The sequence below is a fragment of the Solanum lycopersicum genome, chromosome 3, assembly GCF_036512215.1.
Source record: "Solanum lycopersicum chromosome 3, SLM_r2.1".
NCBI classification, from domain to species: Eukaryota; Viridiplantae; Streptophyta; class Magnoliopsida; order Solanales; family Solanaceae; genus Solanum; species Solanum lycopersicum.
In genome coordinates, this window is record NC_090802.1 from 3836439 (window position 1) to 3862964 (window position 26526).

The window sequence follows — 26526 nt, forward strand, 5'->3', positions numbered from 1 at the left end:
AACTCTTACATTTCAGAATATTTTCTTTTCAGCTTGACGAGGACAAAGGAAAAAGTTCGAGTGACACCAAGTCTGTCTCAGAAAGACTAGAAGAAGAGGTATTCATATTTATTTATCAAATTCTAATGTTGGCAAGTAATCTAGTTAAGTGTGTTCATACAGTAGGTCACTTTGCTCAACACTAGTTGAGTGAAGTCATTTCTATTTATGTTATTCTGGTTCTTGTTTCATCTATGGCTTCCTTTTTTTTTTCCTGGAGTTGGAGAAATATCTTCATGCATGCAATGTCTGGTTAGATGTTGTATCAATTAGAGTTGTTATACAACCTTGATTCTCCTTCCTAACAAGATAAATAGTACACCACCATACTGAAGGGGCAAACGTAGATTGTTTTGGTATTAACTTATGTCATTACTGAGTATTAGCTGCTTCTGCTTTCAACTGTTTGTATACTGGTAGTTGTCTTTAAAAAGGTATCTTTCTACTATCAATCATTTAAGTTCTCTAGTATTTGACATGCCTAATGTAGCTTTCCTTTTGTCAATCAGGTCCGTGATGCTAAAATAAAGATTCTTTCTAGCTTGAATCAAGGCACAGATGAGGAACGTGCTGAATGGAAAAAGTTATCTCAGTCACTTAAGGTATTTGTTAAATTGTTTCAAGGAGGTGACAATAATTGCCTTGAAGGCCTAATTTGTGAGCTAATAAACTTGATGTGAGGTATCAAACGACACTGGAAGGTACTAACTCAGAATAGGTTAAGCAAAGCCCATTCCTACCTGCTGAAAACTTGCAACTTCTACATAATGTTCTGAAAGTTTTTCTCCAAAAAAAAGAAAGAAAGAAAAACCTTTCTCAAAATAATGTTCTGAAGTCTGCAAAACTAAAAACTGTGTTACTTCAATTTGGAGTAAAAAAGTCGCGGTGCCCTACTCTACTGGAGTAAGGGAAGAGTGTGCAGAAAGGGTTGATGAGGTTCTGTGCAGATCTCTGTCAGCTTCATGTTGTTTTTGGCCTTTACCTCCTGTGTCAGACGTCTCACTTAGGTTGCTTTTTTTGTTTTGTGTGCCAACTTTGTGCTGCCTCTTCTTTTAACGGGGATCTCTTAATTTTATCTCCCCAGTAGCAGAAAGAGCATTTGCCGGTAAAATGTGACTGTTTGATCTTTTCTCCGGACTTCTGTGGAATTTCCCTTTTATCATTCCTTTTGCACTGATTCTTGCTCTATCTATTTATATGCTCACCATGTATGACACTGTTGTTTTGCTTTTTTATTTTTTCAATTTACTTTGCAGTCAGAGTACCCTAAATACACTCCTTTGCTTGCTAAAATACTGGAAGGCGTGCTTTCTCGGAGCAATATTGAGGATAAATTCCATCATTTCACAGAGGTAAAGTAGTTTTGAAGTATATATCTCAATTTGCTTTTTCTGGGATCATGCAACTTGTTAACCAGTTTAAATCTGTTTAGTATATAACTGATTGCAATTGTAACTTTTGGAGCGCAGCTTTGCTTTTTTTTGTATCCATGTATGTTATGTTTTCCAGAAAATATTTACATTAGGGTAGTGTTGGAAATACCTAGATTTTTTGGACGAAATTCCACCTTTTGATTCCTAAATTGCAAGCCAACATCACCTCAAAACCCCCCAAATCAGACTTGAACTGATTCGAGAATTTGAAAATGTGCTAATTATAGCTACAGGGCCACTTCACGATCACAGGACCCTGCCAAGCTTACCTTTCGTGATTGCGGTCACTCTCCTCACAGTCGCATACCCGTCCTTGTGATCGCAATGTTTTGCCTGCCTGAGCTTTGCAATTGCATCTTGTGTCTTGCAGTCACTTGGGAGGCACCAATCATCAGCAAAAGTTTGCCAATTTCAATGCCCACTAAGGTCCTGAAACACCCCAGAGCTCTTCGGGTCCAAATGCGAGAAAGACACAAGTCCTAAAAACATGTTATAAACTTGTACAAAGTCTCGAACCGCTCAACAGCATCTAAAGTTCAAAAGGAGGGTTTGGGTTTGCAAAGTTGGCTTTTAAGCTTTCTAAATCTCAACCGTGTTTTAGAACGTTCCCGAGTCCTTTGGGTTCTGAACTGTACTATCCCACTAAGTCCAAAATACAATGCGGATCTAACCGAAGTATCATAACACAAAAGAGTACATATTCTCTAAACTTGTGTTCTGGTTGTTACGTTGTCATATTTAAAGCCACAAGTTCTGGAGTTGCTTTTGGTGTGTGCCGAAGGTCTTATTTTCCTTCACCCAGTTAAACACCACCATGTACTAAATAGAACAAAGGTAGTAAATGTTCTATTAAAATATTTTCTGATTTTCAGATATCATTCTTCGATAAATCTTCATCTCCAAAATTATTTTTCAGCTACCTAAACAGCCTCTCTACCTTCACAAAGTAGGTTAAGACTGCATACACAGCATCCTCTCCAAACCACAATTATACACTGGGTATGTTATGTTACTCCATCCGTTTCAATTTGGTTGTCCTATTTTGACTTGGCGCGAAGTTTAAAAAAACTAAAGAAGATTTTTGAATCTTGTGGTATTAAATTGAAGATATGAAAAACAATTTCGATTTTTTTTTTTGAAACTGGTAACATTTGTTTTTCATTTGGTACTTAGGTAATGCTGAAAAACCATATTTACAAAAGCAGAAAGGACGTATAATTTATCCAAAAGCTGAACCAAATCTAAATGGATCCTAAAACATCTATGATTGACTTAGTTAACATTGGAGTAGACTTAGACATTTGTACACCAAAAGCAGAACAACAAGATCCACTTAAGCTTTACTCCCTGCAGGTTGTTGTTCCTATTCTCAAAACATCTCTCGTTTCTCTTTCTCCATATAGTCCACCAAATATTTGCAGCGATCATCCTCCATCTTTCTATGTTTGTAGCCCCAATTCCAGCCATATCCCAACTGAATAGAGTCTCACCAATCTTGCTAGGCATACACCAAGATATGCCTCTGAGATTAAGGAAAATCTGCCACAGCTGCTCAGTAAAGTTGCTATGTAAGAAGCGATGTCTCACTGTCTCTTTAGACTTACCACATAAGGAACATCTGTTGCATAGAGAGATTCCTCTCTTGGCCACATTATCCAATGTCAAAACTGCTTCATTGGTGGTACCATTTCACCTTCAGAGCTTACTATGGTTTTTGAGATTCTTGATACCTAATCCACCTTGCCTTTTACTTCTGATGATGTAATCTGGTTCTCATAGAACTCAATCATTCCACCAGACCTTGATTCTTTCAACAAATCCTTCTTGGTTCAGCCACCAATTTTCGAACTTAAAATAAAATTTAGTTTGTTCCCAATGTCCACACAACAAGCTATAGGAACATGATCAGAAGTCACTCTTTGCATAGTAGTTTGCTTTATATTGGTGAAAAGATTATTCCATTCTGTGGAGGATTAAGGCCATAATCCTGTCTATTCTGGATGCTGTTATATGGTTATCACCCTTGTCCCAGGTATACCTTCCACCACTTAATTGCAGATCAATGAGGTCCGTGTCTTCGGTGCATTCTGAGAACTCTCTCATTGCTGAGTTTAACCTGTTGCATTCCTTTTTACAGAAGGAAATCTACCGACACTAAAGTCACCACAAACAGCCCACGGACCATCCATCAAGCCTCTTACATCAGCCAGTTCTTCCCATGCAAACCTCTTCTCCACTTTACTATTCAGAGCATACACTCCGGCTATATGACATTCAAAGTTGCTTGCCTGAGCTTTGAATTCACAAGAGAGAGTATAGGCTCCAACTTGCATAATTTCCCCTTGCCACATTCGGAGTCCCATAGCATTAGGATTCCTCCTCTGGTTCCACTGGCCTCTAAACAAGCATATTTAATCCATCTCCCTGCCCAAATTTGTTAACCAAGTCCCGTACATTGCCTTCTTATTTAGTTTCCTGGAGGCGGACATTGTCTGCTTTCCAATCCTGCAACAGGTTTTGTACCACCCTTCTCTTTCCCTGTTCATTCAGCCCCCCAATATTCCATGAGATTAATTTAATCTTCATGGAGTATTATTTGATTTCTCCTTTCCCTTCCCTCTTATCACCATTGCTTTTGAATTTGACATCAAAAGTTATCAATGGCTAAAAGATATGTCAAATGTATCAAAATGCCCTTTAATCTTGTGGTCTTAAAACATGTCATGTGTAACGTTGGAATTCGAGAGTTGCTAAAAAAGGTACTCGACATTCTTTTTGAAACGGACTAAAAAGGGAAGTAGGACAAACAAATTGAATCAGAGGGAGCATTTTTTTAGTTTACCAGCCAACACCAAGAAACATTTTCCAGAAAGTATTTATCTGAAAAATAGCCTTTTTTCCATGACACTTGTTAGGAAACATGGTCTTAAATTTACCTTTTGCAATTGAATCTCAGTTCTCAACAACGATGGCCATTCATTTAAGTCTTCAGGTAGCACCATTAGATCTTCAATCAGGTGGAAATTCTCGGCTTGGATGAGTATTCTTTTTTGTTCCTATTAGCAAAGCATCCCCTTTTTCTTCGCTTTTTCGGAATCGGTACAGAAATAGGTGCTTTATCTCTGTTGTTTATCTTAGTTACTGGGGTTTTTGGGGGGAAAGCCTATGTGGTCTGGGATGCTCATTTAAGCTCTTTATTCATTTTGTTCCTCATTTACTTATGTGCACTGCATTTTCAAAAGCTTTATGTCGAACTGGCTCCTATTTTAGATCCATTCAATGAATTGAACCACAACATTGAATTAACCAATATATCAGTGAAGTGTGTCATCAAACTTCCATTGAAGAGCAAATGGAAGTCTTCCATAAATATTCTTGTAGAATCATCAATCTCTTACAAACAACTTGTAACATTGAAGAATTCTATTGAGATACTAAAAGTTTCAAAGCAAGGAAGAACAATTTAACTTGGAACTACATTAAGTGAAATAACTTGTTACCTATATTAGATGGCTAAAAGGTCCTTGTTACCTCTCAAACCCCCCCACCCCACCCCACCCCACCCCCCCACCCCCCACCCCCTGTTCCCCCAAAATAAAAGAAGTGATAAAGCCTAGTCTGAAGATGCTTTCTGAAGTGATAGAGCCTAGTCTGAAGATGCTTTCTGTTTGACAATTTAACTGTGAACAGTTGTTCTGATCTGTCTATACAGTTGCGCTATCAGTATAGTTGAGAACAGATAGAGTCCGCTGATACTTGCACAAGGTGTTTATATCTGTGCTACCACTTATAGGTTGTATGTGATTCGATAATTCCATCTTCTCCTTCTATAAGAGCAGGTAGGAATTGGTGGGTACCATGTAGAAAAGAAACTCTGAGTCCACTAATTTGTTTGCAGGGTTGCAAGTGATATGATTGGAGAAGGTGCTAGAAAGCTTAAAAGAGTACTTAGAAAAAAAAGTGTTTTATTTAGAATTTCTTTGTGAGGATGTTGCTTCATTTGGAGAGGAGAGTGGTCAATTTCTTTTGGAAGTCACAGATTAAGTAGGTCAAACGAATTGCTGGCAAACCTATTTTATCAGATGGCGACAATACTTGAATTAATTTTCAGTCTTTCAATATTATTTAAGTGTTCATGGATTTCATGATTCCAAGGCATGTGCTTTCTCCAGATAATCAGTGCAGCAGACGAGGTTATTGCTAGCATCGATAGAGATGAATTGGCAAAATGTTGTGCCCTCAGAAGTGATCCAGAAGACGAGGCTACAGAAGTGAGTGTTCATCATTGGTGTTTTTACCTGTGTTACAATTTCAATTGAAGAAAAGTAACCTTGTGCTAACTGTAAAAAACTGGACTGCTGGATTTGTCCATCTCAGCAGAACAGCTTTTTCTGCCAAGAAACTAGTCATAACTAACAGTCTACTCCATTTGACAGAAACTGAAGAAGAAGATGGAGACGACCCGTGACCAGTTAACTGAAGCACTCTACCAGAAGGGATTGGCTTTGGCTGAGCTTGAAGCATTGAAGGTAATGACTCTTTAAAGGAGCGATTTACCTTCTATCCTTGCTCTTGAATGCTGACCTAAGTTATGTGGACTCTTCACTTTCGATGCCACACCCGTGTCATATTCTCAAAATACACTATTTTTGGAGAATCCGACACGCACCTGTTGACATTTTTAAAGAGTCCGAGCAACATAGATGCTTACTGGTGAGATGATTGCCAATGCAAATAGGAATAAAGAATGGCCTTTGAATGAAAAGTGCTTTGTTTAAAAGGCTTAATCTTTGTGAGTTCTGACACTTAAAACAATAATATAGGCTATTAGATACTTGTCCAACAAAAGAAGAATAAGCTGGACGTAAGTGGTTTGTTCATTTTGTGCAGCTCCTGAGACTTCATTCAGGCATTTCACTTCTAGCACATATGCTAGAATGGATTACTGTGGATCTGTTTGATTTTAAACATTAGTTTGTCTCTGTGCAAGGTGCATTAATCATTAAATGAGCTTCTAAGTTCTAACAGATTAAAATTATTGTATCCTTGAGAATTCTGTGGGACAAAATTCTAAATGACATATGTATGATTTGTCATATAGTCGTGCTTTACATTGATGCCTTGAGTTTAACCTTTCGCTGATGGAAATTTCTGTAAGTGATCCCCAACCCTGGAAGTCCTAAAATTTTTAGAAAATACCTAAGTTTATTCTATCAAATATAATCAATGAAGGAATAAGCATTGTGGGATGAAAACAAGAGCTTCAGAAGAAAACAAAAATACTCCAACCCCTGTTCACTTTTATAATACTCCCTCCCCTGTTCACTTTTATCTTCCACTATTTCAAAAATAGTTTCACTTTTAACATTTCAAGAAAAAATAAAACAATTTTTCCATGTTTACGCTTAACATTAATTATTTATTCTGAAATCATTTTTAAAGACCTTATATGAACCATCTATTAATAGGGGCGAAATAGCGATGCCAATAATTGTTCTCTTAATGGGTGTGTCAAGATTGAAGTCCAAATGTGACAAGTAGAAGTGAACGGAGGGAGTAACCAAGTAACTGGGCAAACTGAATTTCTTATTCCTATTTTTTCTGGGTCTGAGTATTGATTAGATAGTTCCTGCACGTGTTAGAGTATGTTACTATATTTAAGTTAGTCTGACAGGGATGATCGCCTGAGATTAACTCTGATCGGGATGAGCACCTGATGCAGTAGATTATGAGTTGGTCTTCATATTCTGTTGTACATCGTGCATTCAATTATAATTGATTATGCACAAAATTCTGTTGCATGAAGTGCCCAGGGTTTCTTCTTTATTTTATTTATTCATTTTGCTTTTTGAGTGCCTAATGAGGTTATTATGGTTTTGTGGTAGGGTGAAAGCACTGTGGATAAGGTAGATATGTTTGAAGAGAACTTCAAAGAGCTAAAGAAATGGGTGGATCTGAAGTCCTCTAAATATGGCATACTTTCAGTTTTCCGTGAGAGGCATCATGGGAGACTTGGAACCGCACTTAAGGTACAACTACTTTTTGAGCATTTTGTAAATGCTGCAAATTTTAATTAGTGCATCAGTACACTACGTATTCATTATTTTCTCTGGTTAGATGATTGAACTTCTCTCTCATTCTTGCTTCGCTATAACAGTCGTTCATATCTTGAACATGGGATGCATGCATTTTTATAACACTGGTTAGCTCATGTAATTACAAGATCTTATTTGTTTAAAAAATTGATTAATTGCTGACTTGTTACATCAGGTTCTAAATGACATGATACAAGATGATGGTAACCCACCCAAGAAGAAGTTTTATGAACTAAAGCTCTCTTTGCTCGATCAGATAGGATGGAGCCACTTGGTGGCATATGAGAAACAGTGGATGCAAGTACGATTTCCATCATCACTACCTCTTTTTTAGTTTTTGTTCAGTGAGCGCACAAAATTTTAGTAGAATATGAGAGAAAGAGAAGATGTGACGGAGTTCTGCAAAAAAAAAAAAACACTATTACTTGTGGCGCAGTGCAATGTTGATTAAGATTCTTTCTTTCTTTTCAATAATCATCTAGTTTGTTTTCTTCAGTCCTACTTAAAAGCAGGATTGCAAGTATAAACTATGTAATTTAAAATCTAAATGTTGTATAAGATTTGTTTCATGTGAACTTTTGTTGTGTATCATCTGGGTGTTTATGGTTTCCGTGGACATTCAAACACATCATTCAGAATACGGTTATATAAGGATTTCTTGTTTGAGATTACACTTGTCATTCATGTTCCAAAGCTTGATTGTATTGGCTGAGTTCGTTCATTTTTTTTTTTGGACTCATATCACTATTTATCCTACTCCCTACTTAGAACTTAAGTCATGAAGACACAGTTTGGGTGTGGAAACCATAGGGGCTTTCAGATAATTTCTTTTAAAAAAAACAGTACAAAGTTTAACCTCTTTATATTTACCAGGGTTACTTCTTGAAAAATTTGTTACATCTCTTTTGAGTGTGTATTTCACTTTTGCAAATGGATCCTTTACCCTTTAATTGGTTGCAGTTAGGTTGGATGTGTTTGACCTGCTTCGTTTCTTCTCATATTCATTTATAATTTTCTTTTTTTGTTTGTTTGGTGATGACCATGGTGTCTGGATTGCTTTTGCGCACTTGGATTATTTCAACCTCTCATCAATACAACTATCGAATGGAACGGAGTTATCTAGTATCTTTTGTTCTGTTGGAATTTGAAATCTTATGGTTCTCTTAGTTTGTTGATCACTTGGTTGCATCGTTTATGATTCAACATCTCTAATTTTACTGCAACTTAATATTCATTTGTTATGCTCACTCTCTCAGTATCTCTTGTCATGAGTAAGTATTCAACTATTATGCATTTCACTTCGATAATATAAATTATAATCAGTACATGAATTCGACTCCTGGAAAATGAGGTCTACTTCTGTAAGCCATTGCTCCTCATTCTCCTGTGTAATTTTTTTTTAAGAAGAATATAGTAAAGAGTACAAAAACAAAATTCAGATAGATTTGGCTGCCTCTTAGAGCTTAACCAGGTAATAGTTTGTTGATTATTCTACTATGCTAAATTAAAGTGATTGGAGTATAAGAGGTAAACCTAGTGTGGGTCTAAGAGAAAGCATGATAGAGGGACAGTGTTTATAGTTTGGTGAGATGGAAAAGGAGAACCTTGTCAAGATTAATGACAAGACAATCTTGTACTCCATCATAGTCAAATTCCTACCAATGCACATCCTTCCTCCAAACCCAAAAGGCATAAATCCCATCTTATGTTTACATCCACCATGGATGTCGTCCTTAAACCTCTCTGGTTTGAACTCATTCACATCTTCACCCCAAAGTGTCTTATCATGATGCATGGACACCACATCAATCCACATATTTGTTCCATTAGGTATGACCAAATCATCCACTTTAATGTCTTCTCTAGCTTGCCTTTGCACATTTGGTGCTGGTGAGTATAGTCTTAGTACTTCATTCATCACCCATCCCATCTGCATTATACATACGTGTTGAAAAAAGTCAAACACCATATTTCCAAACAAATAAATCTTGAATTAAAAGGTAAGTTTTTTATTAATAAAAAATAAGTATTTAAAAAAATTGTGTCACAAAAGGTTGTAGAGGTTGGAGCTGTGGCCGGTGAGTGATGAATTTTTATTTTTTTAACCAGGTGGAAGTCACATTTAGGTGCATATAGGGAGTTGGCACGTGTAAAAAAAAAAATAAGACCAAGTCCCATTCAATCCCAAATCCTTGGAGTATTTGGTATCTGAAAAGTTACACGCTGCTCTCTCTGTCATTAAATATTGTTGTTGATTTTGAATTGAACTTTAAAACATGCATGTTGACCCCCGACCAAATATTTGGGACCCCTTAAAATTTTTGTTTTTCTCTCTTCCCCTTACATATTAGTCGTAAGAAATTAATTTACCCTTAAAAGAAACATTTTGTACCTTACTAGCTTTTTTATTCATTAAAAAAAATTATATTTAGAAAATATAATTTGATTTTATATATTAACAAATATTTTTAATAAGGTGGATAAATGATAATTTAAATGTGTGAAGTAAAAACTGGAGACACGATTATTGCGCCTCTGAATGGGGGTTCAGGTCGATTAAAATTAGGTGTCGCACTTGATAAAAGGAAATAATTAGGTTACCTTCCTAAGACCAACAAGCTTAGTGACATCTATTTCACCATCATCACCCATCACTTGTTTGATTTCCTCTCTGAGTTGATTTTGCCACTCTGGATGCTGTGCCAACAACAACAAAGTCCAGGCCAGTGCTAGCGCTGTGGTCTCATGTCCACCGAAGAAGAACGTTTTACATTCATCCACCATTTCCCTCGTACTCAACATCCTCCCGTTCCCCGCTAACAACAGACTCAGAAGATCGTGCTCTGTACGATCAACGCTTTTTCTTTTTCGCTCCTCAATAATCGAAATGAGGAGCGAATCGATCTCCTTGCCTAGATTATGGGCTTTTAACGTCTCTTTTAGACACATTATTTGGTTCCCATAAGGTACCCCGACGTAACGGGTAGACTTAAATAGTGTCACTTGCATGTTTCTTAATTTTTTGAATACTTTTTCACATTCTTCGTAGCTAATCCCAAAGCTTGTCTTTGCGATGATTTCTCCTGCCGTGTCTATGATTTCGGACTCTACATCGATTTCCGCGTTACCGGAATCGATGAGTCTAGCCCAACGGTCTAGCATGTGTGTGGCGGAATCAACCATTAAGTTTGCCATGCCCTAAAAAACAAAAGTAAAATTAATACAATTTGATGGAAATGATGTATCAAGTGTAAAAATTGGATGTTTATGTTGTCCCTATAACTTGCTAGCAAATACGTAAATTGTGTGTAATTATAGCCTAAAAACCAAAATTAAAATTAATACAATTTGATGGAAATGATGTATCAAGTGTACAAATTGGATGTTTATGTTGTCCCTATAACTTGCTAGCAAATACGTTAATTGTGTGTAATTATAGCCTAAAACCCAAAATTAAAATTAATACAATTTGATGGAAATGATGTATCAAGTGTAAAAATTGGATGTTTATGTTGTCCCTATAACTTGCTAGCAAATACGTTAATTGTGTGTAATTATAGTTTAGTATATTTTTATATTATCAAGTCATCTAAATTGTATATAATAATGGTATATTATATTTTTATATTATCAGATTATCTAAAAAATAACGTAAATACGATAATATTGTAGGTTAGTTTAATCCTTATGATTGACATGACATTTGCCAATTTGTGTTTTAAGGCCATGTTACTTTTTGTGGAGCCAGATATGAAAACTGATTTTTGTCTCCCATCATGTGGAGTTTCCTAATCAATATAATATGTAGTAGAGATACAAAAATGTGCTTCAATGAGAAAATAAATAAGTTAAAACATAGTAATTAAGAAATATATATACCTTCACATTGGCTGTGGTAAAAGCAGGAGTAATAATATGCCTATGTCTAACCCATTCATCTCCTTCTACCATAACAAGTCCTTTACCAAACATGGCCTTTCTATCCCTTTTAAACACTGTTGGTTTTCCCCAAGTTTTACCCATAACTCCAGCAGACATCTTCTTGATAAATTCTGGGTCAGCAATGTAGACAAATGGTTCTGTCCCTAGCCAGTATGTAAATACTTTTCCTACAAAAAATTAATAAATATTATGAACACTATTTCATTTACACTGCATGTAAGAATGTAGCTACATAAAATTTCATCTCAAAGAATCAACTGGGATGTATAGTATAATAAGTTACGTATTCAACTGAACTCAATAGATTTAGAAATGATATTGTATATGTTAAGGGTTAATCTGGTACACTAAGTTTTTGCTATGCGCAGATTCCGAGGAAGGGCCCAGACCAATAAAAGTCTATTGTATGTAGTCTTACTCAGCATTTTTATAAGAGACTGTTGTCATAGCTCGAACCATGATCTCTTGGTCACATGACAATAACTTTACCAGTAACATTAGAATTCCCCATCACTATATATATATATGTTGTTAAAGCTATCTATTAAACATGTATAAATATTAAATTTCGAACCGAAATAACTCAAATGATTAGTAGGTTCCATGTTTTATACATGTTTAATAGATAGCTTTAACAACATGTATATATAGTGATGGGGAGTTCTAACGTTACTGGTAAAGTTATTTATTAAACATGTATAAATATTAAATTTCGAACCGAAATAACTCAAACGACTAGTAGGTTCCATGTTTTGTACATGAGGGTAGTTCTTAATTACATGTTGAAGAAAACATGCATTATACTATATATTATACTCCATGTCAAGAAGCTTAAAAAAGTGTACGTACCATGCAATTTTTGCCATGTAGCAAAGTAAGGAAATGCCAATGAATGAATATCATGGCTAATCTCATTAATAGAAGAAGATGAAGAAGTAAAACAAGTTCTCTTCATCATTAGCTCTTTCTTCATGTCATTAATATTCCCAAGTGGAAAATTAGGTTTTGGTCCCTCAAAACCATTTGCCTTAAGTTTCCTAAACATGAGTTTAGGCATAATCCACCAAGAATATAAAACTTTACATAACACAAACAAAATTGTCACCATGCCTAACATACTTGCAAATTGAATGAATGTCATGCTTTTTTATTTCTCTCTCAATATAAAATAACACTAGCTAGATGAATAATGAATTTTTCAAGTTTGATTAGTAAATGGAAAAACAAAACGATTGATGAGTGGTGAGAGAACGTTGCATGTATGGGTATTTATAGAAGGACAAATTTGACGAACCCTCAAGGAATTAAAGTCAAAAGTTGACAATTGACCAATACATATGAGATAAAAATACCAATAAATTAAATAACAACTTTTGATCGTAGCCCCACTGTCTCGTATCTCATTTTATATGTTACTTTTTCTTTTTCGTTCCGTCTTAAAATAAATATTTTCTTATTCTAGTTAGAAATAATTTAAAAATTCTCAATTTGCTCTTACTGAAATGATCTCAGACACACAAATATCTAAAAACTGGTTTAAGTTGTAAGTTTCAAAAATCTTTTTTTCCTTTCTTATACACCATATACCAAATCAAAGGGTGACACACATCCCATTTTATACGACTTTTTTTTTATTCCGTCTCAAAATAAATATTTCCTTATTATAATTAAAAATAATTTAATTTTAATTTTTTCTAAATCCTTTTAGTGAAATAATTTTCATACACATAAATATCTAAAAGTTGTTTAAACTATCAATTTTTTTTAAAAAAAATCCTTAATTCTTATATACCATAGGGAGTCAAAAGGGTACCACGGAAAGAGTACTTAATTTGAACATGCACTTTTCTTTCTGGTTTTACGTATTTTTTATATATAAATATTTTGTTACTATTATTTAATAGGGAGTACTAATTTATTTATTTTATTTTAATGTATTGCATGCATGTTTGTATATTTATTCCATATTAGTCTCTACTGAATATAATTATTTGATTTGTCAAAGTAGAAGTTGGTCGTCAGATAAATTCAATATTGCGGCTGTACACATATCCTTATGGTGCACAATTGCCGGCCAACATTTAATTCCACAGCCCTTTTCTTTATGGTCATATCTTCTTTCACCTACAAATTTGCAATTTTTATATCATAAAAAACATATGAAAAAAATCTCAATTATATCGTTTCAAAATTTGAATTGTGTCACGTAAATTAAGACGTATATAAAAAATTTTAAATTAAAAATGTTTTACGCAATAATATGTAACTCGATATTTTAAATAAATCATGATTTGATTTACTGAATATTTTATAATCGTAATACTCAGATCAGATCGACTAAAACATATCTCGATTAATTTTATGAAATACATGTTATAATAATAGGGTATAAATAAATTAAATTCTACCACAAAAACTAGGATAAAGAAAAAAAAATGTAACATATTGAAATGCATTGTGTAAAATTATTTACACATATATATATATCATGTATTTTTAATGGCTAGTATCATGAAACAACTATTACACAAGGTCCTCGTAAAAATGCAAAAACACAAAATTTTATATAACCTGAATTTTATAGTATTCTACTACAAAGTAATAATTAAGTTTAACTAAAAATTATGCCCCCTCCGTTTCTAATTATTAATTTACTTTTTTTTTATATAGTTATCCCTAATTACTTGTTCATTTTAACATATTAAGAAAGGACAAAAAAAATTTTAACATTTTATATCCTTAATTAATGATTAATTACTTTTTAAAATGTAAAATTTTTCATAAACTTCATAATTAATAGGAATAAAATAGTAAACTCACTATATCATTAATTATTTTTGTAATAAGTGTGTACTTGTAATTATAAATAACTTTTCTGGCTGATTAAATAACCAATTTCCAATTACTCGTAGTTCGTTCATATTCCAAATTTCAACCATCGACTAAAGTAAAAAAGAAAATTCAATTTCAACAAAATAATATATTAGTACAAATTTTTTGTTTTTATTTTTATTTTTGTTGGTAGAATTATATAAAAATCCTTGCCAATTACTGCTACAAAAAGGTCGGTAAGATATCTAAACATTTTAGTTGTCAACTTTTACACAAAAAAATAAAAATAAAAACAAAAACTGAGCTTTGATTAGTTTAATATTTTTTTTTAATGAAAAAATATAAACTTTTCACGTACTGTACCGATGGATTTGTTTGACTGATTGTAATTAATTCTTCTTTTCTTAATTTTTTTTTTCTGTTTTCATTTCAAAATATTCTTTTCCACACTTTCATGTTCACGACATATATACACCTTAATCCGTGTTTCTAAACATTTTTTTTTTGTTCATATATGATACGATATATTCCTTTAATTACTTTCTTGGTCAAGATTTAAGAATTATAAAATATGATATGTTTAAATTAATTTCTTGGTCAAGATTTAAGAATCACGTATAACACAAACACGTATAAGAATAGAATTTTCTCAAAGACCAAAGAGACAAAACACATATAGCTAGCGTTAGGACCGAAAATAAGCAGGTGTAACACAGAAGCTAGCAATGCAAATTTCGAAAGATCATGAGTAAGAAGACAACGAGAAATATACCAAAAGACACAAAGATAACGTGGTTCGGTCAATCGACCTACGTCCACAAAGGAGATGAGCAATCCACTATAAATATGAGAGTACAAAATACAGAGGGAAACAACTTCAACCAATTCACTCGGAATACATGGGAGGTTCACACAAGTGATAGCGTTCAAGCTTGTGACCCATAAATTCTCCTCCTAACCAAAACTCTCAAAGCCCTTAAGACTACATTGTGAATGTTAGTTAAGTTAGAAGGAATCTGTCTCTATTAATAGAGTCCTAAACTTTTTCTTACTAGAAAAAAAGGATTAGTCAATCCAAAACATTTTCCTTAAAAAAAAACCTATTTATGGTAAGAAATCAGGGCAAATAAAATCAACAGCTAGTTGCGCTGCTACACATATAAAAATGTATATACAATGATTTTGTATCAAAAAGCCCATCTATATATATTACTATTTATAATATTATTAATTTGATGGATGACTATTTATTTTAAATCGTTGAATAATTAATCAAATTATGGGTGGTTGTTCTTCTTCTTTCAATTTTGCCTTTCCTCTCTGTATATTTCTAACAAAATGATGCACGTCATGATATCACATGTCATGAAAACAAAAATTTTCACGATTAGTTTCTAATTGGAGAAGGTGCATTATTTGTTTGATTTATAATTTCATCATATAATGTACTTTTCGGTAAAGAAAGTTTCTATAACAATAATTAACCACAAACACTTTGGCTAAATGGGGATGAGCAATGACGAAATAAAAGGTCAAAAAATTTTATTGTTTTTTTATAATAAAAATAGCTTAATTTTATCTAATGTGAAATCAATAAAAATTCAAAATGTCGATAGTACTTAAGACGACCTACAAAATCTGATGACCAGATCGATATTGTAGATCGTTGGTATATCTTTGAAAGCTCATATGGAGAGAAGAAATGAATTCTTCGAGGGTTACTTTAAGTTACTTTAGTATCAATATATAATTAGTGGCGTAAGCAGAATTTTTTCAAAGCGATGTCATCATTTAAGGAATAAAAATAGATCAAGAAGAAAATTAATGAAGTTTTTGCTTTAGATTTACAAAAATTTGAAGCCCATTAAAAGTGAACTTTGTGAAAAAATATTTTTCTTAAAAATATAAAATTTTGATTTATATTTTGATTAAATTTTTTAAAAAAAATTATATATTCTTTAAATTAGATAATGTTATAGAATTTTAAATTAAATCACTCATATCTTCATATTATTAAATAAAATTTTATCTAACATTATTTAAAAGATGTATTGTAAATAAAAGATTAACGTCTTTAAAAGAAAATGAAAAAAAAGAAAAAGTTACAAAGCTCTTATATTTAGTTTTAGACCACGAATTTTGTTGGATAGCCTTTCTTAATAATTCAAAAAACTGAAAAATTCACTTTAATAATATAGCTCTATGTGCATATGATGTAATCTGCACAATTAGTTATTGAGGATCAAATAATAGATGATTGCAATGAGAAAAATATAAAATAATTATTATGAACAAGTAAAAATAAAATTTTAAGCATATAATAAAATAAATAAAATAGCGAATAGAATACTAACATGATATGGACATTCGAGATACCGAATAACTATAATGGATGAACATGAAAGGAAAGAGAAAACTTAGAAATAAATATGTCAACATTATTTTTATTTAACTATAATTCTAATTTATAAAGGAAAAATTCATTTTATTTTAATTCTAAAAATAATTAAAAAAGTAATTAGATTTTGAATGATTAGAGTAGATCGGCTTAATGAAAGGACCTTCCTATTGATTTAAATTTAAAATTTGTCATCTGCACTAGAAGTAATCTCACGTAAAGGGTGTCAATTTCAATTATTTTTAACCTTCAATACTATTTTTTTAATTTTTTATATAAGTATAATTTGTAAAAGATTTGAATAAAGTTGTATCACGTGACACGCCTTACATATACATAAATCCGCCCCTGCCTATACCCATTATTATAACAATTATTGAGGGGAAAAAAACAAACTTACTCTTATATTTCAATATATATACTTTTTCTATTCATGATCATTGCTAGCTGTCATCTACGATTATCAGTATGCATATAACCATTATTATAGTCGATCTTTATAAGTATTGTTCTTTTTTTTTTTTTTTTTTTGTATATGTATATGTTTCATGACCTTGTTATCATTTACGATGATAATAATCGGGAAAATGCATAACTATCTTTTCAATCTAAGTCCGAAATCCCAGAGATACACTTGTACTATACTAAGGTCCTATTATCTCCTTGAACTTATTTTAGAAGTAATTTTCTACCTCTTTTCAGCCTACGTAGCACTATCTTTAAAAAAAAAAGTCAATCAACAATGGCCCCACAAAATAGTGCCACGGAGACCGAAAAGCGGTAAAAATTATTAATAAAATAAGTTCAAAAGGTAATAGAACCTTAATATAGTATAAGTGTGTTTTCGGACATAAATTGAGAAGGTACTTGTACATTATCCAATAATAATCAGTACACCTATAACCATTATCATAACAATTATGTTTGGGGGGTTGGGGGGGGGGGGACGAGCAATCTTGTGCTGTATTTGAATACATTTTTTCACTCATGATTGTTGGAAGCCATCATTTACGATTATTAGTATATACCTATGACCATTATCATAGTAATTATTGAGGGGAGAAAATCATGCTATATTTCAGCGCACCTTTTCAACGTAAGCTAAATATAGTTGGTCTGTATATGAAGTGTATGTTATTTTTCTTTCTTTTATGTGTGTTTCACGATTTTATTCTCATTAACGATGATTATAATCAGTATATCTATATCATTATCATAACAATTATGGAGAGAGAAAAAAAGGCAATCTTGTGCTATATTTCAATATATTTTTCATTCATGAATACTGGTAGCTAGCCGTCATTTACAATCATCACTATACCTATGACCATTATCATAGTAATTATTGAGGGGAGAAAAGACGATGTCATGCTAAATTTCAGCGCACCTTTTCAATGTAAGCTAAATATAGTCGGTATGTATACGAAAATATATGTTATTTCTCTTTCTTTGTATGTGCGTTTCACGATGTTATTCTCATTAACGATGATTATAATCAGTATATCTATATCATTATCATAACAATTATGGAGAGAGAGAAAAAGGCAATCTTGTGCTATATTTCAATATATTTTTCATTCATGAATACTGCTAGCTAGCCATCATTTACAATCATCACTATACCTATGACCATTATCATAGTAATTATTGAGGGGAGAAAAGACGATGTCATGCTATATTTCAGCGCACCTTTTCAATGTAAGCTAAATATAGTCGGTCTGTATATGAAAATATATGTTATTTCTCTTTCTTTGTACGTGTGTTTCACGATTTTGTTCTTATTAACGATGATTATAATCAGTATATCTATATCATTATCATAACAATTATGGAGGAAAAAGAAAAGCAATCTTGTGCTATATTTCAATACATTTTTCATTCATGAATACTGCTAGCTAGCCGTCATTTACAATCATCAATATACCTATGACCATTATCTCATAGCAATTATTGTGGGGAACTTTATTTTTCAGCACATTTTTTCTAAGCCATCATTTATGATTATCAGTATTATAGTTAACCATTGTTATAATGAGGAAAAGGACATCTTAGTGCTATATTTCGATGTTTTTCTATGTAGCTAAATTTAGTCAATCCACTCTATGTGCTAAGTGTTCTTTTTTTTTCTTTTATGTGTGTGTTTCACGAGTAATACATGTAGTATTCTTTTAAAAATGATTATACTTAGCAACATTATTTTTAATAATAATAATATTATTATAATCAAGCTGTCGTCTGAGAAGTACTGCTTGGTATTAACACAATAATATAGTTGATCATGTGAACATTCACTAATTAATTCTCTATTAATTAACTAGTAATTAGGTTAGATAACACGTTGGATTTTCAGATTTATTATTCCTCAAGAGACCGTCAGAGAATATAACGTGGGTTAATTAGCTATTAACAACATTTAAAAATAATTTTTCTTTTACTCTATTTCTTTTTATTATTGGTTTTAATCGATATGTTTTACTTCATCAAGAATATATCAAATACATCATTTCTATCTTCAAAAGATAATGTTGTGTATGCTACTACGCTGGTACTCTCCCTAAACCTCGCTTGTGGACTTGTTATTATTATTATTATTGGACTGGAGAGCCGTATAGAGGTGTGTATATAATTTTGGATTTCGTTATTCATTTTTCGATTTTGAGATACAATCTAAAATCGAATTAAAAAGAAAAAAAATACCCAACGTACTAATTTGGTTTAAATATTTTCATGTTAGTAATTTCATTTTCTTAGATTAGTCACTTTTTCTTTTGTTTTGTTTTAATTGCTATTATCATCAAAAGGAACAAATAAAAGTCAGTAATTAAGTTGAGATTTGTCAATTCGAATGATGTTTATTGGACTTTTGACATATCGTTTCAAAGAGTCAATAAGTTATTAAGAATTTTCAATTAAAGAAGAGGAGAATTTTTAATCGCACAATCTAAAAAGTTAAAAAAGAAAAAAGAAGCAAGTAATTTACATTCAAAAAACTATTTCCAAATGTTTGAGTTTTTTTTTTCTTTTTTCTTTTTGGGGTTGGTGGTTACTCGGTATACATATTACATAATATATTGAGAAAATAGACTTGGCTAGTCAAAATTTTCAATTAAGAGAAAGAATTATGTCGAAGAATCCAATCAAACACTTAGTTTACAAGATTATTAAATTTGTTTCACTATTTAAAAAATGCAATCACATGTATATAAAGTCACAGTCTAAAATTATATTTTTTATCGTCGTTTATTCCAACACTTTTTAGAGAAGAAATCTTAAAAAGAATCTTTACACAAACTTTATGGAATTAGAGAATGAAGAAAGAGAAAAAAGCAAAATAGTGTGTTCTTTTTGAAATTGTAGAGAATAAAAAGATTTTTATTTTCTTATTTCTCCTATGAGAGTTTTTTTTTTTATATAATTCTGAAACAAATAGTTATATCTCTTTTCTTATATTTATTAATATATGAATTTAAATTAATCCACATGGACGATCCAATTTTCTTCGCATCCAAATCAATTGGAGCATATATATACTCTCCTCATGCATATCTCCTATCATTATAAAAGTTAATTCTAGTATCAAAGTAATTAATTTAGAATGAAATATAAATGAAATATATATACATATATATATATATATGAGAAATTTGTAAAAAACTTTAATTGCCAAAAAGTTATTTGAAATTCAACGTATATATACGTTTCAAACTTTCAGTTAAATCTGATTGGTAGAATTATAAGTATATACTTACGATCACAAATTAAAATATATATATATAAAAAAAAAGATGAGAGATTTTAAATAAACAAACAAATAAATAAATACATAAAAAAAATAAGCCAATTAAAGGCAATTGGATGCATCCCCTTTGAAATTTCGACTTTGTTACTATAACTCGACGATTAAAATGAAAAAAACATGCGGACTAAGGTATTTTAAAACGGTTAAAGTAGATTTATTAATCATTTTAAGATATGCACGACTCTCTTCATTTGTTATTTGTTTTAATAATAATATATTTATCGTAAAAATTATTATGTTAGAAATAAAAATTTTTCAATCACGAATCATTGTTATTGAACATAATTTTTCACTTATTTTCAATCGAATTAACTCACTGAAAAAAATGTATGATGAGAAATAAATTCTCACTGAAATAGTGAGAAACTTCCTATTTTTTTTTTCTGTATGAAAATATTGGTATTTTCTCTTTTCTTACAAAAATATTTTTTAAGTGGAAAAATAATAATTTTCTTAGGAGTGAATTAACTTGGATAATCATTTTGGACAAAAATACCAAAATTAACTTGATAATTAACTAGAGTTTGAATTTCATAAACTATTCATTAAGTATAAACCTTCACAATCTAAGTGAAACATGTTGGAGTTTCAAATTCCTCATGAACAACTCATGGACATGGAAGCTAAATATTATCAGCTCAAACTCCAAAAAAGTGTTAGGATCGAATCCACATACACATACTTGATAAATTAAGAATACAAAAACTTTCAAGAGAAAGAGACGAGAGATCTAGAGAAACCAATATTTCGTGGTAACACCCTGTGAGTAAATTTTCATGACGGTGGGGTATATATATTGATAAATCAGAGTATTTTTGGTTAAACCGCGTAAACAATTATATATAGTAATCAGGCTCCACAACCTAACACAAAAAACAACTAATAAAGTTTACACTTTTACAATTTTATCATTAGAGTTATGACTATATCTGAATCACCCATTGCAAGGCTTATTTAGGGGTGATGCTCCCAACATGATTCTCTTTATGCTTATGACTCAAACTCAAAGTTTTTTATTTAAGAGTGAAACAATCTCATCACTATCACCGCACCACAACCTATTTTGATAAACTTTTATGATTTAAATATGAATATTTTTTGAAGTTTTGAATTTCATGAAGGACAGTTTATTATATTTTAGGAATAACTCATGCGGTTCAAATTGATACATCTTCAAATTTCAACATAATCTTCCTAGAGGCTTTTCATATTTTGACTACGAATATTTTTATGACAAATTTATTTTTGAATTAAAAAGTAGTTAAACAAAAAATTATTTTTAAACACCCAACTAAATATTAATCAGCGATGGTCCAAAAATATCAACAATAACAGTATTATTAAGTACAATTTCACAAGTAGGGTCAAGGTAAGTTTGAATGTACACAAATATTATTACTATCTCGTAGAGATAAAAAAAAAAATTTCAAAAAATTCTCGATTTAATTATAGCAAATTCAAATAAAAAAAAAGACAATGAAAAAAGCATAACAAAAATAACAAAGAAACAAGACAAAGTTTAGTAGAAGGGAGCCGAAACAATAACAGAACACTGTGATGATCAAAGCACTATAAACAATGTATTAGAATAAATTATTAAAAATAATAATGAATGAATTAAAAAGTAGTTAAACAATATATAACTTTAAAACACCCAACTAAATCTTAATCAACGATGGTCCAAAAATATCAACAATAACAACATATTCGGTACAATTTCACAAGTAGGGTCAAGGTAAGGTTGCATGCACACAGACCTTATTAATATCTCGTGGAGATAAAAAAGAAAAATTCGAAAATCTCTTGATTTAAGTGTAGCAAATTTAAATATAAAAAAAGACAATGAAGAAAGCATAACAAAAATAACAAAGAAACAAAACAAAGTACAGTAGAATGGAGCCAAAAATAATAACGGAACAATGTAATGATTAAAGCACAATAAACCGTGTAAATTATTAAAAATAATAATGAATGAATTAAAAAGTAGTTAAACAATATATAATTTTTAAACATCCAACTAAATCTTAATCAAAGATGGTCCAAAAAAATCAATAATAACAACATACTTGGTACAATTTCACAAGTAGGTTCAAGGTAAGGTCGGATGCACACAAACTTTATTACTTTCTCGTAGAGATAAAAAGATTCTTACCAAAAGACTCTCGATTTAAGTGTAACAAATTCAAGTATAGAAAAAAGATAATGAAGAAAGCATAACAAGAATAACAAAGAAACAAGACAAAGTTCAGTAGAATGGAGCCGAAAACAATAACAAAACAATGTGATAATCAAAGCATAATAAACAACGTATTATAATTATGAAAAATAATAATGAATATTAATATAAGTACGAAATAATACGACGTTATTTGTTAAAAGTGAATTACATTTTGTCTTCTATATTTAGGATCCAACAATTTGTCATGCTTATTGTGTAGCCTACATTTTACCCTTTGATTGTCGGTTTTTCACTTAATTTATTGACAAAATTTGTTAATTTTAATTTTATTGTTATGATTATTATTTTATATTATATATAGGGAATAAACATTTCAACTTTGTCATCTAAGAAAATAGTTACAAAAATGGATCACATATATTTTTATATCACAAAAATAAATCACATGTACACTTTTATATAATGAAAGTTAAAAAATAATTTAATTTTAAAAAAAATCATGTAGAGACATATATGATCCCTTTCACACCTAATTTTTTGCCTTCTTTAGTTATTATTATTTGACATTTTTATTCTTATTTTATTTATTTACTTCATTCGTAAAAATATGAGAAAAAGATTTTGAATAAAAAAAAGAGAAAAAGTAAAAAAATTAACTATAACTATTTTATCGATATAATGTAATTTTCTTTTTATTTTATCTGCAAAAAAATTGTGGTATATATGATTATTACAAAAAAAAAAAGTTGGTGAAAAACTTGGTCAATGACCATCAAAATAATAGGTTCAAATTTGCCTTGCATCAAAAAGCATGTGAGAATATCAAATATAACCTTATAAAAATATTTACAAATAAATTGAAAAATGATTTTTCACTTCCATTAGAGTAAAATGATATGTATTAACCATTTCTGCAACAGTAAGTAAGTAAACATATATGTATGTCATTTTTAAATAATAAAATTGGAAAATATATATAACTTAAATTTAAAACCTTTAACAACCCCTAAGGTTCATATCCTTTTGTCATCGCAAAAGTGTGCCTAATCTCGGACTCTCCTAGAATTTGGGGTCAAAAGGGTAAAAAAAAAAAAAGTTGTCTATAATTTTAAAAGGGTATATCAATTTTTTTTTAACTAAAAAATCAAAAATGTTTTGAATGGAGCAAAATTAACGCCGTTATTCAATTAAAAAACATAAAAATCACTGTCCTAACAGCGATTTCGTTCAATTTTTTTTTCTTTTTTCATTCGAATCACTGATGTGGCAGCGATAATGGTTGAAAATTTTTGGAAAAATAAATGAATCTTTCAATCTACCCCGAATTGAAGAGTGTACTAATTCTCTCAAGCCTTCCACTTTTAAAGAAGAAATTACTGATTTTTTTTAAAATATTGCTGCTTTCTTCGAGGTAATAATATGTTTAAATTTTTTTAAAAAGAAATTTATGTTATCGCTTCTTTGCAAGCTATTTAACCAAAAGAAATCAACTTTTTAAAGAAAATCGCTGCTACGACAACGATTTCAATTTCAATTTTTTTTTTGAAAAACACTACAGAAGTAGCGATTTTCTTGTAACGGCGTCAATTTTGTTAGAAGGAAATCGCTCCGTCGAGAGCGATTATACCCTTTTGATTAAAAAGAAAATTGATATGCCCTTTTAGAATTTTTGACAATTTCTACCCTTTTGACTCCCATTCTCCTAACTAGTGCATCAATGATGAAGTTATACAAATAATATTATTTCCTCTGTCTGATAAAAAAAAATGCATAATTCTATATCTAGTAGTAATTAAATTTTAAACTTTTTATTTATATAGCCACAAAAGTATCTACGACTTATTTTGATCATAAATTGTTCAAGTGTTTTTTTTATTCTTTATAGAATGTGATGCATCAAATCAAGGCGGAGCATACTATTGGTGAGTTCATTCAAACCCCATTTGATAGAAAATATAAATACTATTTATACATACTATAAATATTAAACCCTCATTTATTAATTCGTATATTTAATTCTTTAAATTTTAAACCCTTTCCACTAATACATCAAATTTGTATAAATTGTAACAAAAAGAAGTGGTATATAGTAGAAATTCAATACACTAACTATAATAAAGTGTCACTTTCAAATAATATTATAAGCTCACAAGTGCCAACTAGTGGAAATCCATTCTAACAAGTGCCATTTTTTTGTATAATATAAAAAAAAGTAACTACTGTATATTTTCCTATGGTCTAATAATGAATAATACTCTCCGGCCTAGCTATATTTTGATATTAGACTCTGTCAACTATTTTCAAAAATTGTAAGTGCACAAAAATAAAGTATGAATTGACATACATAAAATAGTGAAGGAAGGGGGATTAATTTGAATGTTGTGTCACCTCAAAGATATATAATGCACGTTTTGCCTCTCGTGCCAAATTATTTTAGATATTTTCATTGTTTGTATTTTATTGGTGAAAATTATAGGTATTGACTTGAATTGAATTTAAGGGAATTATAATATTGGGCTAAGTTAATAGCTGAGTGAGTTGTATATTGACTTGTTCGAAAGTTACTTGGGAGGAAATGGATTAAAATACAGGTCATAATTGCTTTAGTTAAGTTTTAATTGTTCGTTTTGTCAATTTTTAGTACCTAATGTTTGTTTTTTTAATTTCTTTTTATAACTTTATACAACATATTAAGTGTGGGAAAAAAGGTCTTTTTGATTTTTGATGATGAGTTGAACTAATAAAGGAATGAGTCAATAATCCTTTAAATTTAAACATGTTGAATTTGATTTTTTCCATCCATAATGGAAACATAACGGATGGTATTATTGTTAGATACAATAGATCTATCGAAGAGTGTGATAAAATTTATATAGGATTATTTTTTTTAAAAAGAATTAATCAAAATTTATGACCCTGTTAGAGCATCTCCAACTCTACACTTTATTTTTTTTCTCTCCTAATATAGAGTTTTCTATTTTTTCTAATAATTTTCATGTAATATAAATTTTAATTTTTGGAATTTTTTATTTAGTATTAAATTATATTTTATTCTAAATTTCTAAAGAACAACTACGAATAATTGAAAAAAAAATCAACAAGCACAATCGCAATCACAATCACAACTTCTCTAAATCATACTCTAATTCCTTTTTTGAATATTGTTAAATCTAGAGACGACCTACCAGATTGTTAAATTATTGTTGTGGTTTTAAAATTATTATGTGATGTATTATCTTGCATTTAAATTATTATGTTATGTATTGTGTTTTTAAATATTAATTTTTTTTATCTTATCAATTGAATTTTGTACATTTTTCATAGTGAAAATTAATAATAACATCAAATTTTATCACAAAGTGATGAAAGTTAAATAAAAATATTTAAAATGTTATTCATTCAAGATGAAAGTAATTTATACAAAATAAAATATTCTTAAAAATCTTATATTACATTTAAAAGAATTGCAAATATTAGAAATTTAAATAATAGTTTTATATCACTAATAATATGTTAATTATAAAATAATAGAAATAATAATATAATAGCCAAAAAGTAAAATAGAAAGTATGAATAGTAGTTCTTCAATTTGGAGAATTACTAGTCTAACTCTGAGAGTAGAGGGTAAAATAGAGAGTGCTTAGACCATCTCTAAATCTACTCTATTTGGAGAGTAAAATCGAGAATGTCCTCTCCAACAACTCTCTATTTTATCCTCTACTCTTTAATTATAGTGAGTTGAATAGTAATTCTCCAAATTATTTCACTTTCTGAATATTGTATTATTATTTCTACTTTTTGGTAGTTAG

The 26526-nt window shown here is 30.5% G+C and overlaps 2 protein-coding genes across 2 annotated transcripts in view; one reads left to right on the top strand and one right to left on the bottom strand.

The window, feature by feature from the left end:
* Positions 1 to 8233, top strand: part of LOC101244555 (tripeptidyl-peptidase 2) — a 32331-nt gene extending 24098 nt beyond the window's left edge. Inside the window, exons 28-34 of the mRNA XM_069296225.1 lie at positions 33 to 98; positions 549 to 641; positions 1296 to 1391; positions 5645 to 5743; positions 5909 to 6001; positions 7358 to 7501; positions 7743 to 8233. Coding sequence (XP_069152326.1) covers positions 33 to 98; positions 549 to 641; positions 1296 to 1391; positions 5645 to 5743; positions 5909 to 6001; positions 7358 to 7501; positions 7743 to 7901 — 750 coding nt within the window. The 3' untranslated portion in view covers positions 7902 to 8233. The remainder of the gene's footprint in view (positions 1 to 32; positions 99 to 548; positions 642 to 1295; positions 1392 to 5644; positions 5744 to 5908; positions 6002 to 7357; positions 7502 to 7742) is intronic.
* Positions 8234 to 8839: 606 nt separating this feature from the next.
* Positions 8840 to 12745, bottom strand: LOC101244259 (cytokinin hydroxylase). Its single transcript, XM_010319305.4, has 4 exons — positions 12359 to 12745; positions 11447 to 11676; positions 10169 to 10765; positions 8840 to 9497 (listed from the first exon to the last, which is right to left on the bottom strand). The coding sequence occupies exons 1-4, from the start codon at positions 12648 to 12650 to the stop codon at positions 9072 to 9074; spliced, it is 1545 nt and encodes a 514-aa protein (XP_010317607.2). The 5' UTR covers positions 12651 to 12745; the 3' UTR covers positions 8840 to 9071.
* Positions 12746 to 26526: the final 13781 nt, after the last annotated feature.